Source organism: Populus euphratica, unplaced genomic scaffold (assembly GCF_000495115.2).
Source record: "Populus euphratica unplaced genomic scaffold, PopEup_1.0 scaffold1051.1, whole genome shotgun sequence".
Taxonomy (NCBI): Eukaryota; Viridiplantae; Streptophyta; class Magnoliopsida; order Malpighiales; family Salicaceae; genus Populus; species Populus euphratica.
In genome coordinates this window covers 30,108-44,334 of record NW_011500902.1, presented here as the reverse complement: position 1 = coordinate 44,334, position 14,227 = coordinate 30,108, and the positions used below count along the sequence as shown (strand labels likewise).

At 30.1% G+C, this 14,227-nt stretch overlaps 2 protein-coding genes across 3 annotated transcripts; one reads left to right on the top strand and one right to left on the bottom strand.

Moving 5' to 3' along the window:
• The first annotated feature begins 4,261 nt into the window (after positions 1 to 4,261).
• Positions 4,262 to 6,671, top strand: LOC105116773 (uncharacterized). Its single transcript, XM_011014237.1, has 5 exons — positions 4,262 to 4,415; positions 4,585 to 4,720; positions 5,156 to 5,249; positions 6,085 to 6,165; positions 6,264 to 6,671. The coding sequence occupies exons 1-5, from the start codon at positions 4,379 to 4,381 to the stop codon at positions 6,399 to 6,401; spliced, it is 486 nt and encodes a 161-aa protein (XP_011012539.1). The 5' UTR covers positions 4,262 to 4,378; the 3' UTR covers positions 6,402 to 6,671.
• Positions 6,672 to 7,424: 753 nt separating this feature from the next.
• On the bottom strand, positions 7,425 to 9,767 carry LOC105116772 (alcohol dehydrogenase-like 1). Of its 2 annotated transcripts, none has more exons than XM_011014235.1 (7): positions 9,588 to 9,767; positions 9,333 to 9,514; positions 9,198 to 9,235; positions 8,681 to 9,083; positions 8,331 to 8,570; positions 8,012 to 8,167; positions 7,425 to 7,828 (listed from the first exon to the last, which is right to left on the bottom strand). In XM_011014235.1, the coding sequence occupies exons 1-7, from the start codon at positions 9,625 to 9,627 to the stop codon at positions 7,718 to 7,720; spliced, it is 1,170 nt and encodes a 389-aa protein (XP_011012537.1). In that variant the 5' UTR covers positions 9,628 to 9,767; the 3' UTR covers positions 7,425 to 7,717. The 2 variants fall into 2 exon arrangements, with proteins under 2 accessions (XP_011012537.1, XP_011012538.1); XM_011014236.1 differs by having other exon boundaries at positions 9,333 to 9,481.
• Positions 9,768 to 14,227: the final 4,460 nt, after the last annotated feature.

The window sequence follows — 14,227 nt, the reverse complement described above, 5'->3', positions numbered from 1 at the left end:
TATGCTCATTATAAGATATTTCATTACACTAATCTAATCATATTTATTAAGACATCTATATAATTTGATACATTATACCCTCCAATATCTAAAACAAATATGATTGATATTTTTTTTTATGATTATTAAATAATAGATTAATTTTATTATGAATAATGATTAGTAATTAATTTTTAATATGTGTGTGTATATATATATATTAATTATTTGGTATGAAAAGTTTGAAAAACAACAATAACTATTTATGAATGTGTCAACAAGATAACATATATTATGGTCAAAACTATGCTCAATTTATAATGGATGGACTTCAAGAGGATGGGGAGATTGAACATCTTAAAGTAATATTAGTGAAAGATAAGATTATTAATTGTTAGAGTATTGAGGATGTTGGTTCATCTATGAGCATCCCAAGCTCATCCACAAGTTGCTTAGATCTGTCCATGAGCATCCTAAGCTTGTCTACGAGCATGCATGAGCTGGGATGATACAGGTCTTCTTTAGACCTACCTGGATATTACAAACTCATCATCAAGTTGGACAAGCTGGTGTAATGCTTTAGACATGTCCACAAGTACTCTAGGTCGTTTTACGAGTCGAGAAGATTATTAGATATAGTTATATGTTATTAGATGTTATAAGAATTATGAATAAATGTATAGTTAATTTACTTTTTAATAAAATAGTATATTATGTTAATTGTTAATCTAAATTTGTTATTTACAACTGAATATGTTATATACTACTTATGTGAATTGTATTTTGATACTAAAAAACTAGTTATTTAAATTGTGTGAATTGCTATTTTTTTTAGTGGAGAGTTATGATAAAATGGATTGTCTCATGATGAGTTTGTTAGAGGAGAGTCATAAATATTATTTATAACACTCTTAACTGTGTTAGATCTCTTAATATTTTTTTGATTGTTACATTATAAAATATCTTTTTTAATTGTGCTAACTTATCAAAACACTTTAGTTTACTCAGCTTGGTACCATTGGTTATGAAACTTGAGCCATTCTATGGAATATTGTTTGTTTTGCTCTCATATGATCAAACCCCTATATGCCTGTAAGTTTTATACCAATAAAACGTAGTATCATGTTCATAATTACAACCATTAGATTTTTTATCTTTTTTTTTTCTATAAACTCATTTGAAGGTGAAATAACTCGTTTTACAAGTTTTTTGCCCTCAGGAGCTCTATAAAATAGTTCATCTCAAAAGCTAACTAGTTTAGTTTTCAATCCACTCATGTCATTCATAGCCTCTTCAAATCTCGTGTTCATCATCTTCTATTGTTGTTGCATAACCAAATAATCTCATTCTAGATTATTCCTATCATTTAGTGGTGATGATCCACTTTTGATTGACATCATTAAAATCATAAAAAAACATGTTAGCAGCAAGAAAAATATATTTTCACATACTTCCTCATGTGTATATACTCAACATATATCACTCTTTTTGTTTTTCATATAAATTCTTGATTTTTCACTATAATAAACTCACCTATCGTCTTTTATCACTTAATCTAAAAAAAAATAGTTATTTAAGGAACTAATTCACAAAAAAAATAATTAATCACTTGGTAGTATAATCCAAAATAATATATAGACTTAAGAAGTGATAAAAAGACAATCCAAAATAATATATAGACTTAAGAAGTAATAAAAAGACAAACTATCAATATAAAACTATAAATACAAAATTATAAATAGACTATCAATATAAAACTATAAATACGAAATTATAAATATCAAAATGAAAGTGTGAAGTGTTAATGATATGAAGACATCTAAAAAATATATTAGAGAATAAGAAAACTAATGAAATAAAACTTAAATAACCTAAATTAAATAAATGCATCATGTATTTTCTTTTTGACTTTAGCTTAAACTAACATAAAAGAAAGTATTGATACAAAAATTACCCCTTGTAACTTTCAGAAATAACCCAACAAAATACATTAAAATAATCCTAGAATCAAGATAAATCACTAAAATGTCAAGAATTTTCAAATTTGAGTTGTCAAATCTAAGATTCGATGAAAATCTTATTTTTTTCATTGATTATATTTTAATCCCCTATTTTTTCCTTTTCCTCTTTATTTTTTTACACTTAGCTCGCTTGATTTTTTATCTTCTCTTTGCTCGTCATTTATATATATAGATGGCAAGGATGCAAATAAAAATAAAATTCAATTCATGTACTATCATAAAATTTTCAGTATCTCAAGGGACTTTATAATAAAAATTGAACTAATCTTTGATATCTTTCTGTGTTTTTTTTCTCTATTTATACTTTAAAAAAACATGCAATAGAAAACATAATTTAAAACTCATAGCATTGATCTTTTATTGTATAAATAAAAACAATGAAACAATTACATTACAACAAGTTTTCACTCAAGTTTTTAAATTAAAAAATTCATTAATTTTTCTTGTTCATAAGAAAACATTAACATACCAAATAACACATAAATTATTTTAAATACTTACATTAATAAAAATAATTAACAAAAAACTCGTATGATTTAAAAAACATGTTTTATTTTAGGAAATCTTTGTAATAATCATTGATATTGTTTTTATTAAAATGAAATATATTTAGAATAACAATAATAATAAAAAAAACATATTTGTAGAGAAAAATATTTTTAAGTTACATGCATTAGATACATAATTATTACAATGAGAAAAATAAGTATCTAAGTATTTTGCCATATTTGTAGAGAAAAATATTTTTAAGTTCCATGCATGCATTAGATACGTAATTATTACAATGAGAATAATAAGTATCTAAGTATTTTGTGGTAAAATCACTAAAAATGAGTTTTTTTTTTTACACCAGGGAAAACATTTGAAAACTAATTTGATGTCAAAATAAATCATGCACACATCTTAGACGAAACACAAACATAAATAATATATATTGGAGAAATGTTTTATTTATTTATTTATGAATTGAAAATGGCATAATTAGAGATACAGGAACACAATCAACTTAATTATTTGTAGATAAATAGAAGAGCTATGAAAATCAACTTACGATTTTTGTATCGATATCAAAAGCATTTATTTCAAGGATCCATACGTACAGTGTCAGAGATCAACAAGCTTAGATTTTCCAATAGGCAACGAAAAAACCAACAGACAAAATAAATCAGAAGGCGGAGAACCCATAGCAGTACGTGCTTTGGGCTCAACTGCAGATTTGTCTTTACATGGATGGCTTCGAGACTTCATCATCTTCACTTTACCATACTGCCCCTCGCTCTTAAAATAAAAATAAATTGTATGTTTAGTTTAAAATAATGTTTGCGATTGTATCAACGGTTTTAATATATTTTTTATTTTAAAATATATTAAAATATTATTTATTTCTTTATTTTTAAATATTTATTTTATATATTAATCTATTAAAATGATCTAAAATCATAAAAAAAATTATTTTAAAAAATAAAAATTTAAATTTTGAAGAATATTTTTTAAATGCAAAAACAAATACGCTCTTAACCCATAAAATGAATTATGATGCTTCTTATTTTTTATTATTTCTTTTATTTTTTATAAAATGTATTAAATAGCTTTAAATATGCTTTTTAATCACTAGTTTGAATTTAAATGCAAAATACATGTGAAAATAATAAAGAAAAAAAAATATAAGATTAAGGTGCTCCTAAATTTTGACTAGTTAGTTGAGTCATGCTTCACCATGCATCAAATTAAAAGCTTTTTAATGTAAACAAAATTGAATGTGTAGGCATTTCAAAAAGAAACATTTGAAAAATGTTACAAATACTAGGTAAAAATTAAATGATATTTTATAAAAAAATAATATAAAAATATTTTTAATTAATTAATTTCATTAAAATTAAATAGATGTTAGGTTGTGCATGCCACTCATGTATTTAACTAATCTATCTTAATTAATTTAAATTTAAATCAAAAGGAAAAAAAGATAAAAGTTAAACAAGGATCAGGTCTCTAGGTCTGACCTAATAATAAAAAAGGCCATGTGTGCAGAGCTGCAAGATCAAACTCACTCGCTATAGCCAACTTGTTTCTTAATAGAATATATATTCAATCAATATGATAATTGATTGTTTGTTTTTTTTTGGGTTTCCTTTGAGATGACTATATTCACAAAAATGGCTTATGATACGGTGTAATTACAAGGATATAATTGGAAATTAACGCGGTGCTTGAAAACAGAAGAGCTAATCTAGCAGAGCGAATTAAGAACCAGCGGTGAGCATTCTTCTTCTTCTTCATTTTGGGCTTAAATAGCAGCGCGTTACATTAAATTAATTCACACTTTCAATCTTCTAAAAACGATTTGTTACTTCCTTTTCTCTCTTGACTATTAGATCTCCATGGCTACTTCTGTTGCTCCTGTTTCAATCTCATCAGGTATAAATATAACTTCTTCCTTCTCTTCCTTTTAGTTCGTAAAGGGTTTTTTTTCTTTTTCTTGAACGTATAATCTTCCATGGAGTATTATTATTCAATGTTTTTGATTATCACAATTGAAGTGCGAGGAGAGAATCCTGAGAGTTTGTTTAATTTTGGGTGCATGTAGGTGGATCTCAACTTAAGGCACGTCCCCTTTGGTCGACAAAATCCATTTCACTTGCCAAATCTCCAAGACGGGCAGTTGGAAGGAAATCAAACCCAGTGGGAACCAGCCCCAAGATGGCAGTTCGTGCCCAATACAAGTATGCTTGTTGTTCTTGATTCCCACATCCATATTATTTGATAGCACAAACTGATAAGCCTTTTGAAAAATAGCCATAATGTTGGTATCCCTATTTCATGCCAATAAATGCACGAATATGCTCATTTCCAACTGGGAGTTAAATGTGTTTGCCTGCATTTTGAGGGTGAAATTTTTGCTTACGAAGTTGTTACGATTAGAGGGTTGTTGACTCAATTAGATCAGATCTCTGATATCCATTCTAACTCGGATGAATTGAACCCCATTTACATCCATCTCATTTTTCTTATCTGAGCCGAGCCCCTGGTTTTGTCTATTAATCATTTATGATGTTGATTCGTTTCTCCCTTAGGCAGCTGTTGTTTAAAGTAGCCCAGCACTCTTTCGTTGTAACTCATCATCATGATCTTCTTTTGTTTCTCTCTGTTATATGCAGTGATGGTAGCAGCGGTGGTGGCGGTGATTTTGTAGCTGGTTTTCTTTTAGGAGGTGCTGTATTCGGAACTGTGGCATATATTTTTGCTCCTCAGGTGATTAGATTTCTTGCCTTTAAATAATTTTGGGCCACAAAGTACTTGAATGATTCGTATAAGGGACCTAAAATGTTGGCTATTCATTGAAATAAATCATCCTGCATGTCTCAAGTTGCGCAAGCTTTGCACAACAATTGGTAAGAACATGTTGCATCTGGTCCAGTAGGGCTCTGGATGTCTAAATGGAAGTAGTTGAATGTTCAATATTCATGCTTCTCAAAAGGCCTTTGCTTGTTATGCAGATCTAACAGTAGAATCTGTATGGTTGCCTGTCCTTTTTTTTTCTTTCTTCATTTTACTTCTTGATAACAATGTATCCATAGCCTACTGACTACTATTGAAATTAAATAGCATCTCATACTTTGCATGGCATATATTCAGTATGCTTTATCTTGATATTATCTTTGCTCTGCTGTTTGCTAGCCTTTTATTGCTCCTATTCTCCATGGTCTGACACGGGCTCTTCCCTTACCTGCCTGTTAACTAATCTAATGATCATGGCAGAACATAATTTCAGTTCGTCATTAAATAAACTATCAGAGTATCACTAGTGTTACCTTATTTCATTACTTGTAGCTGTCTGTGTATATTGCTGTGATTTTTCTTTTATTTCCAGATGCTGCATGTCTTGCCATGATGACTCATTATTACTGAAGTTCTGTGCGTGAAGAAAAATTCTTCATATATACTTTATCAAATATATTGTTGTTGGATGGAACCAAATGCTCTTTGTTACTCTTGTTTGAGAAATGCTTATGGTTTATTACTCTTTTGAAGTATAGGGTGTTTCTAGTACGAGCTGGTTTCATGTTTGTTTCCTTGTATTGTTCAGATAAGAAGATCCCTGCTAAATGAAGATGAATACGGATTTCGGAGGGCCAAGCGGCCAATATACTATGATGAAGGTTTAGAGGTAATTATATTTTATTCATCATGCATCTTTTCTGCTTGTTGGATAGCTATGAGAGAAATTTAACATTGGACATCCTTCCTTTTTCTGGAAAAAAGCAGAAGACCAGGAAGACCTTGAATGCAAAAATCAGCCAACTGAATTCTGCTATTGACAAAGTATCTTCTCGTCTGAGAGGTGGCAATAATTCTCCTCCTATGCCTCTTGAAGCTGATCCGGAGATGGAAGCTACAATGTGAGATTCGTTTCTGTTTGTTCATAATAATTTCTGAGACCATGTAATGTTCAAAGATCAGCATGAACCATGTGTTTTTTTTGCCATTACTGTTGATTAAAGGTTGCTTTTTGTGATGAACGATGTAGTTAGCTGTTTTAATGGTCTAAAAGTTTAGGGATTATGTTTGAAAGCCATATAAACAGCATTCTACAGCTGCTTTAGACATTTTTTTTCTGTCCGTTCTCTTCTGATCAATGCTAGAACGAGTTCAAAATTCTTGTTTACAAGACCAGATGACCTCTTTTATTGAGCTGTGACAGCATCACGGATCTTTGAATTGATCCTCAGGAATCATTTTCATATCTGTGATTGCACCATGCTGATTTTTTCTTTCTGGTTTTGTCCTGTTTATTCAATTGGTGCCCGGATTCTTGGTGTCCATGTTGAGCCCTGGTTTTAAGTCTTAACAAAATATTTATGTATGAACTGCTACAAAAGGATGCTGGTAGTTAACAAAATATTTATGTATGAACTGCTACCAAAGGATGCTGGTAGGATGATGATATAAAGTGGTCCTGAACTTCCAGTCAGTCTGTTTCCTTGACAATCGTCAAATCTCGACTTTAGTATTCAGAAGTTCGCGTAAATTTATTGGTTATGAGGTGTATGTGATAATTGACTGCTCAACTTCACATTACATGTACACACCATTGACTGAAGATTTTACCATATGATTGGGGCTTTAAGAGATAGGACCACGTGGGTTTTATGCATACTTTGGTTGTTTCGAGGTCATTGACGGATTGAATGCCGGATTCCTCCTATCCCAGTAATCTAAAAGGCAAGCGTTTGGTAGCGTTGCTGTTTTTTGTTTTTAAATTTTTGAAAATAGTTTTTAAGAGAAAACAGAAGATACAGAGTAAACTAACAAGAAGGAAAAACGCAAGATATTTTTGTATATTATTTCTGTGTAGCTGCTGATGCTTGAGGGTGTTTGGGAAAACTAAGTAGCAAAGTTTCAGAAAAGGAAAACTGGCAAGAACTATATACTATCACTTTTAGAGCGCCCGCCAAATCAAAATTACTTTTTCACCAACTTCAACAAATTATGCCCGAATTGTTCTTGAGAAGTAGCAAAGCTTGAAACTATTAGATCCATCGATATTCAGTACTCGGGCATACATTTTGCTAGACTTCATGAGCCCCCCCACAAGGCATAAATAATACAGGAAGCATGTTTTCCAATCCTGGCAACTTTATTTCAGATGCTGTTTTATGAGCTTTTTTTTTTTACTTTAAGACATAAACATGGCCAGGCTTTATTAGCAGCTTAATCAATCAAATCTTGATGAGCACCTTCACACAATCTGGTTGCTTTAACAGCTCAAATGCTTTCTCGATATCTTGTAATGTAACTTCATGAGTCAAGAGTTCATCAAGATCGAATTCCTGTCAGAAATTAAGCAGACCCGCCATCAGTTTCTCTTAATTCATGGAGTTCCTCATTCCAGTGGCATGCTATTGTCAAGTAAGGTAAATGAGTTTATTCTTTTCTTTAAAAAAAATAGGGGGCACCTTTCATTTTCTTCAATTAATACATTCATTCCACATGCTAATTTGACAAGGACATACCTTATTTTTGCATTTCTCCATGAGGATGGGAAGGTCAGATTTTACTTTGAGCCCTCCAAAAATGGACCCCTTTAGGGTTCTTCCACTCAAAAGAGGAAAGTAATCGATCTTTACGCTGCTGATTCCTCCGCCTATAACAATTGTTTTTCCTTTTCCCTAACAACCAGCATCAACGGAGAAACTCTTAATGAATGGTGGTTTCCCGAACATCACAAATCGAGTTAGAATATGATTAGCTGATTTTACTGCTTTCTTGTGGCAGAACAAAACAGAGCATGGGTTAGAAGAGGAGAGGGATTGTGGGCATGCATATATATACCTCTTTTGTCGCTTGGATGGCTTGATTAATCAAGGACTCGGCGCCAACGCACTCAAAGCAATAATCCACTCCCATTCCACCAGTCAGGTCTTTTATCATTTGTGAAATAGATTTATCCGAACACTCATCAGGGTTAATGAAATCGGTCATTCCAAAAGCTAGGCCCTTGTCTTTTTTCATGCTATTCTTATCAACGCCGATTATCTTAGCTGCCCCTAGCATTCGAGCTCCTTCTGTGACCTGCATTTACAGAGATTTTTGAGAGACAAATAAGGGCATCAGCAAAATATTCTACACCCTCTTCTTTTTTTCTCAAGGAAAGGAAAGGAAAGGAAAAGAACAAAACAAACCCCGAGTCCAACAGCACCAAGGCCTAAAACAGCCACAGTTGATCCCATTTTAACCTGAGCTTCCTTCCAAGCTGCTCCAAATCCAGTTGAAAATCCACATGATAAAACACTGGCATGAGGCAGAGGTATGCTTGGATCGATCTTGTGTACATAATTGTAATCAATAACCATGTATTCGGACCAAGTGGAGCAAGTAAACATGTGATACAACTTCTGCCCTTTGATGGACATTCTTGAAGTTCCATCTAACATTAGACCACTACGGCTTAAAGGGTATGTCAGGCATAAATTGGTGTTCGCTGATGTACAATTCTCGCAGGCCTCACACTCTGCTAACATTGTCGGTATCACATAATCTCCTTCTTCAAGACCATTTACTTCATCCCCAAAGCTCTCCACCATTCTTCATTGGGAGTACAATTCAAGTTATTGTAAGATCAGCTATTTATTCATCAAAAGCTAGCTAGCCCAGCTTTTGGGTACTAGTTTTGATATATGTAGTAAATTGAGGGCTTACCCAACGCCTTCGTGGCCCAGTACTCGAGGAAAAACTGCCTGGAAAAGTAGATAAGATGGTGAAACAAAGTAAGCCGGAAAGATATTAATAATAATTATGCAAGGATGATCATGAAAATCAAGTAAATTGTATTACAACAGGATCTCCTTTGCGTCTGGCACGTAAGACATCAGTGTGACACAAGCTTGCATATAGCATCCTCACTCGAACTTCAGTTGATTTTGGGGGTTCTATTTGTATCTCTTCAACCTTCAATGGCTCCCCACATGCCCATATTACTGCCGCTGTCAGAAGAAGCCCAGATGGCAAGTTAACGACTGAAAGCAAAGGAATTATATTTCTGTGGCTACGCGCGCAACACACATGAAGCAAACTCATTCATCAGCATACCTTTACATGTTATAATCTGTGAGCTGCGGCTCTTCGACATTGCCGAGGAATGCTTATGCTCTGCAGGCAGCTAACAAATCTAATGTAGATAGAGAGAGAAGGGTAAAATGGGAGAACTCCTCCAGACCTCAACTGACCTTAATTTAGGATTCGGATTCCTCCCTCCTCCATTTGTATCTTATGCAATGTTACGGCAGTTGTTTTATTGTGTTTGAATTATTTTTTAAAATTATTTTTTATTTAAAAAATATTAAATTGATCTATTTTAATTGTTTTTAGAAGATGGTGATGTTTTAATATTAAAAATAAAAATATTTTAATATATTTTAAATTAAAAAATATTTTTTAAAAACACATCACAGTACAAAACACATAAATTATTCTTTGATTGAGAAAAATATTAAATTAATATTTTTTAAATATTTTTAGAAGTTATTGACATGTTAATATTAAAAATAAAAAATAATTAAAAAATATTTTAAATTGAAACTTCTAATATGAGCTTTCAATTAGTTTATGATAAAAGACGTGTGGGGTCTAAATTAACGAGACTGGAAACGATTCCTATATAAGAAAAAGGTTGTCTTTCTTGTTCAGGATACTTTGTCATAAAGAATAACAAGTTTACCAGTTTTGTTGGATTATTTTATATTAATTTTGATTCTGTTTAATTTGGTTTAATTTTAGTATGATTTGGTTTTAATTTGATTATTTTATATTAAAAATAAAAAAAAAATTATATTATTTTTTTGAAGTTTTTATAGATTTTCTAATAAGTTTGGTTTAAATCTAGTTTGAGTTTTTTTGATTTAGTTTAATTTTTTAGTTTTAAAATTATAAAACCGAATTAAATATTTTTTAAATATTTTAATTAGTTGAATTGATTTATTTTTTATTTTTTTATAATTTTCTCAATTTAATTAATTTTTTGATTTCTTCCTCAGCCCTAATTACAAACCTCATTTTTCATGCACCAAAATAGTTTAATAAATTCATCAGGAAATTAAAGGGAATCGTTCAAAACAGTGATGCTAACGTATGAAAACATTTAAATTGCGCTTTTATTTACAATTTATCACCTCATGATTGGCCCCAACACCGCATATATAAATTTCTTTTTTTTTTTTCCAGTATGAAAAATATGACAAACCAAGTTGCTCAATAATAGAGCATGCCCTGTGGCCCCATCAATATTAATGAACAGCTGGATTCAAAATTATTGGTGACCGAGCACCCACCACCACCACCAGCTGCCTTGTACATATCATTACACTAAAAATGTCATACACGATACCTGTGAAATTAATTAGTTCTTGCTTCTGTTGTCGGAATTAATATAGTATTATGTTATAGATCATTGCTCTGCCCACCACGTCACTTGTTGATGTTCAAGTTTTGTTGCGTTTAAGTTTAGTGACAAGACTGAAAGATTAATAATTTAGTGTCTTATTTTTGTGATTGAATTGGTTTTAAAAATTATTTTTAATTTATTTTTAAGTGTTTTTAAAGATTTTAATGTTCTAATATTAAAAATAAAAAACATTTAAAAAATATTTTGATGTGTTTTAAATTGATTTTTTTTTTGAAAAACAAGCACCACAATATTAGATATAAATTATTTTTTTTGAAAACAATATTAAATTAATATTTTTAAAATATTTTAGAAAATTTTAACATGCTAATGTTAAAAATAAAAAAAATTAAATTGAAAAAATATTTTTGAAAAAAAGTGACAGCAATATTAAACATATAAAACTTATTTTTTGTTTGAAAAACTATTAAACTTATATTTGTTTTTTCAATGTTTTAAGAAGATTTTGAGTGTTAAAAATAAAAAAATAATTTTAAAAAATATATTAATGTATTTTAAATTGAAACTTATGATATGAGCCTTCAATTAATTTAAATAAAAATAATTTATGATAACATATGTCAAGAAATTATAATTCAAATTTTATAGTTTTTTTTTTTAACAAATGATAACATGTTATTGATTAAAATTTAAATACATTCACATAGAAACAATTTATGTGGATTAAACATAGAATTTACATTATCGTTGATTGATTGGTTTTTCAATAGCAATAATTATTAATAGATTAACGGGAAAAGACAAAGGAGTGATGGGCGGGGGTGGTGTCGCCCTCTTTGTAAAAATAAGAGTGGGTCTTACTTTTCATTTGCTATTTAATAATTATGGATTTAAATTATTTTAGAATTATTAAAAATTTATATAATTATTAATTTTAAAATATATAAATTAATCAATATACATTGTTGGTTAATTTCACAAATACACAAATCATAATAAGTAATAAAATGAAGAGTAGAGTATCATTCATGAGAATTTATAAAAATTAATACTAATTATCAATTTTTTTAAAATTATAATATATTTGAGGAGTTAAATGAGATAGTTTTCAAAACATAAATTAATAATTAAAAATAAATAACTAGTTGATTAAATACTATTGAATTCAATTATACTGGTTCTAGAATTTATGACGTATCGTAATTATTTCTATGTAAACTTTCTCAATTAAATTAATTACTCTTAGCATTGATAATCAGGTTCTTCTAATTTAAATACTGATCTCTCTTAAGTATCAATAAACTATTTTGACAAGCAAACTTTATATATTCTACGAAATTTCCGAACTTTTCAAAATTTATTGAGTACCGTAAAACCTTTAGAGATTACAAATGTTTCTAAAATATCTCTATCCTATAGATTTTTTAAAGTATTTCAAACAATGACTAAAATAATTATCACTTCTCAATCTCAAATTGAATTCCAAATCATGCAAACATTCACCAAACATACACAAGCATTAAACATGGTATTTCAATCAAAGAAATTGTTCACATATTCATAATAAGGTTAAATAAAAAACCCTAGAATAAAAGTCTACTCTATAGTTAAATTAAATAGAAACAAACTTGATACGATAAACATTACTCAAAAGCAAAATGCACTTTTAAGTACTAATCAGTGTCTTCCAAATTTCTCTGATTTTCATCCCCCTGTTTGTCTCTGTTTTTGTCTCCACTTTATCTCTGTTTTCCTCTCTCCTTTTGTGTCGGCTCCTCCTTTTTTCTGGTATATTATATGGCTTCTTTATGTCTCTTTGTGTGCCTCACTGAACCCCTCCTTTTCTCTTTTATATTCTAGCCTTTTTACCCTTAGATGAAAAAAAGAAAATTACCTTTTCTGTTTCGTAATCGTTTACTATCAGGGTATTACAAGCTAGATTTAAGGTAGGAAACATGTGAATTTTAAGGTCTCTATTTCTGGAGAAATTATAGAAAATTGAATCTTTTTTCTAACAAAACCAATCTTGTAATTTTTGGACCTCTTAGATTTAAGATACGGGCCATAACTCTAGACAACATTTCGAGTGCAGGAAATTTAGGTCTGATTCAATTCTTGCTTTTGACTTGCTTTTTTGGCTTCAAAATAGCAAAACTGAGTTTTATGCCCTCATGTGTTTTGTAGACCTTCATCTCACATATTTGAAAATGGTGACGAAAGTCTAGAATTGGGTTGTATAGCTTCCTTTATAGCCCAAAATCAATCGATGTTTGGTTTTACTGTCGGATTCTGCCTACTTAATAATCTAGTATCTAAAAACACATTAATTTCCCACAAGGCTAATAATTCAAAAAAGGATCCAAAATTCTAATTAACTTGTGCAACACATCCAAAATATTTCAAAATCAAGCATGAATAGTGGAAAATATACATGCTAAAAATTCCCTTATCATACACAGAAGCTAACCAGACATGTATGTTAATAATAATTGATTAGTACTTAAAAGTGCATTTTTATCAAGGTTTTATACCATCATTTTGCACTTGAAGTATTAATAACTCAACTAAAGCATGTTTTATAATAAAAAGTCTGATATCGTAAGGCACCTTTAATTTATGGTAAATATTCATCCTAAATATAGGCTTATCACATAAATAAAAGGATTGATTGATGAGTTAAAGTATTGAAATTGAAAGGACAAAGAGAGGGCCAAACTTAGAAAGAGATGCAGGTGTAATCTAAATTGAAACACTATTTGGTAATTGGGTCATATCTGGAGCTGTAGATCTCAGATTTATGTCTACTTTATATAGATGAAAAGGAAAATATAGGCCTACAACTTTCATATGGAGCTCAAGATTTAAAAAGGCCATTTTCAAGTCCAAATTATAGCAACAACAAAGAAGTCTGAATCTGTCCTCCAGTCCGCATACTGTTCACTGTTTGGCCCATATCTAGAGTTCTAGAAGTCCAAATGACTTGTATTTTTTTTCCTGAAAAGCTAAGACAATTTTCTATAACTTTCATGTTTCAAGTGGTTCCAATTCTAACATTATCAATAATATTTTGGGCAGATAAGAGAAGATAAGGTTTGCCACCAAGTCAAGAATTGGTCACCCACTCATCAATTAGTCATCAAATCAATAATTCCTAATTTTAGCCTATAAAAAGAGGCATTTGTCATGCATTTAAGCATCCTGGTTTCCAGGTCAAGATCATGCTCATGCTTTCTCTCTTTATATTTTTGTAATGCTTAAGTTTTGCTTTCATTAATATCAAGTTTATGCCTTTCATTTCCTTTCATTTACTTAGTTAACTTTTATCTTA

Excerpts from the sequence above, each read along its gene's own strand:
- LOC105116773 (XM_011014237.1), top strand. The coding sequence starts at position 4,379 with ATGGCTACTTCTGTTGCTCCTGTTTCAATCTCATCAG. Across the intron at positions 4,416-4,584 it reads TCCTGTTTCAATCTCATCAG|GTGGATCTCAACTTAAGGCA; the intron begins GTATAAATATAA and ends GGGTGCATGTAG. Across the intron at positions 4,721-5,155 it reads GCAGTTCGTGCCCAATACAA|TGATGGTAGCAGCGGTGGTG; the intron begins GTATGCTTGTTG and ends TGTTATATGCAG.
- LOC105116772 (XM_011014235.1), bottom strand. The coding sequence starts at position 9,627 with ATGTCGAAGAGCCGCAGCTCACAGATTATAACATGTAAAG. Across the intron at positions 8,571-8,680 it reads TTGGTGCTGTTGGACTCGGG|GTCACAGAAGGAGCTCGAAT; the intron begins GTTTGTTTTGTT and ends CTGTAAATGCAG. Across the intron at positions 8,168-8,330 it reads CCATCCAAGCGACAAAAGAG|GGAAAAGGAAAAACAATTGT; the intron begins GTATATATATGC and ends GCTGGTTGTTAG.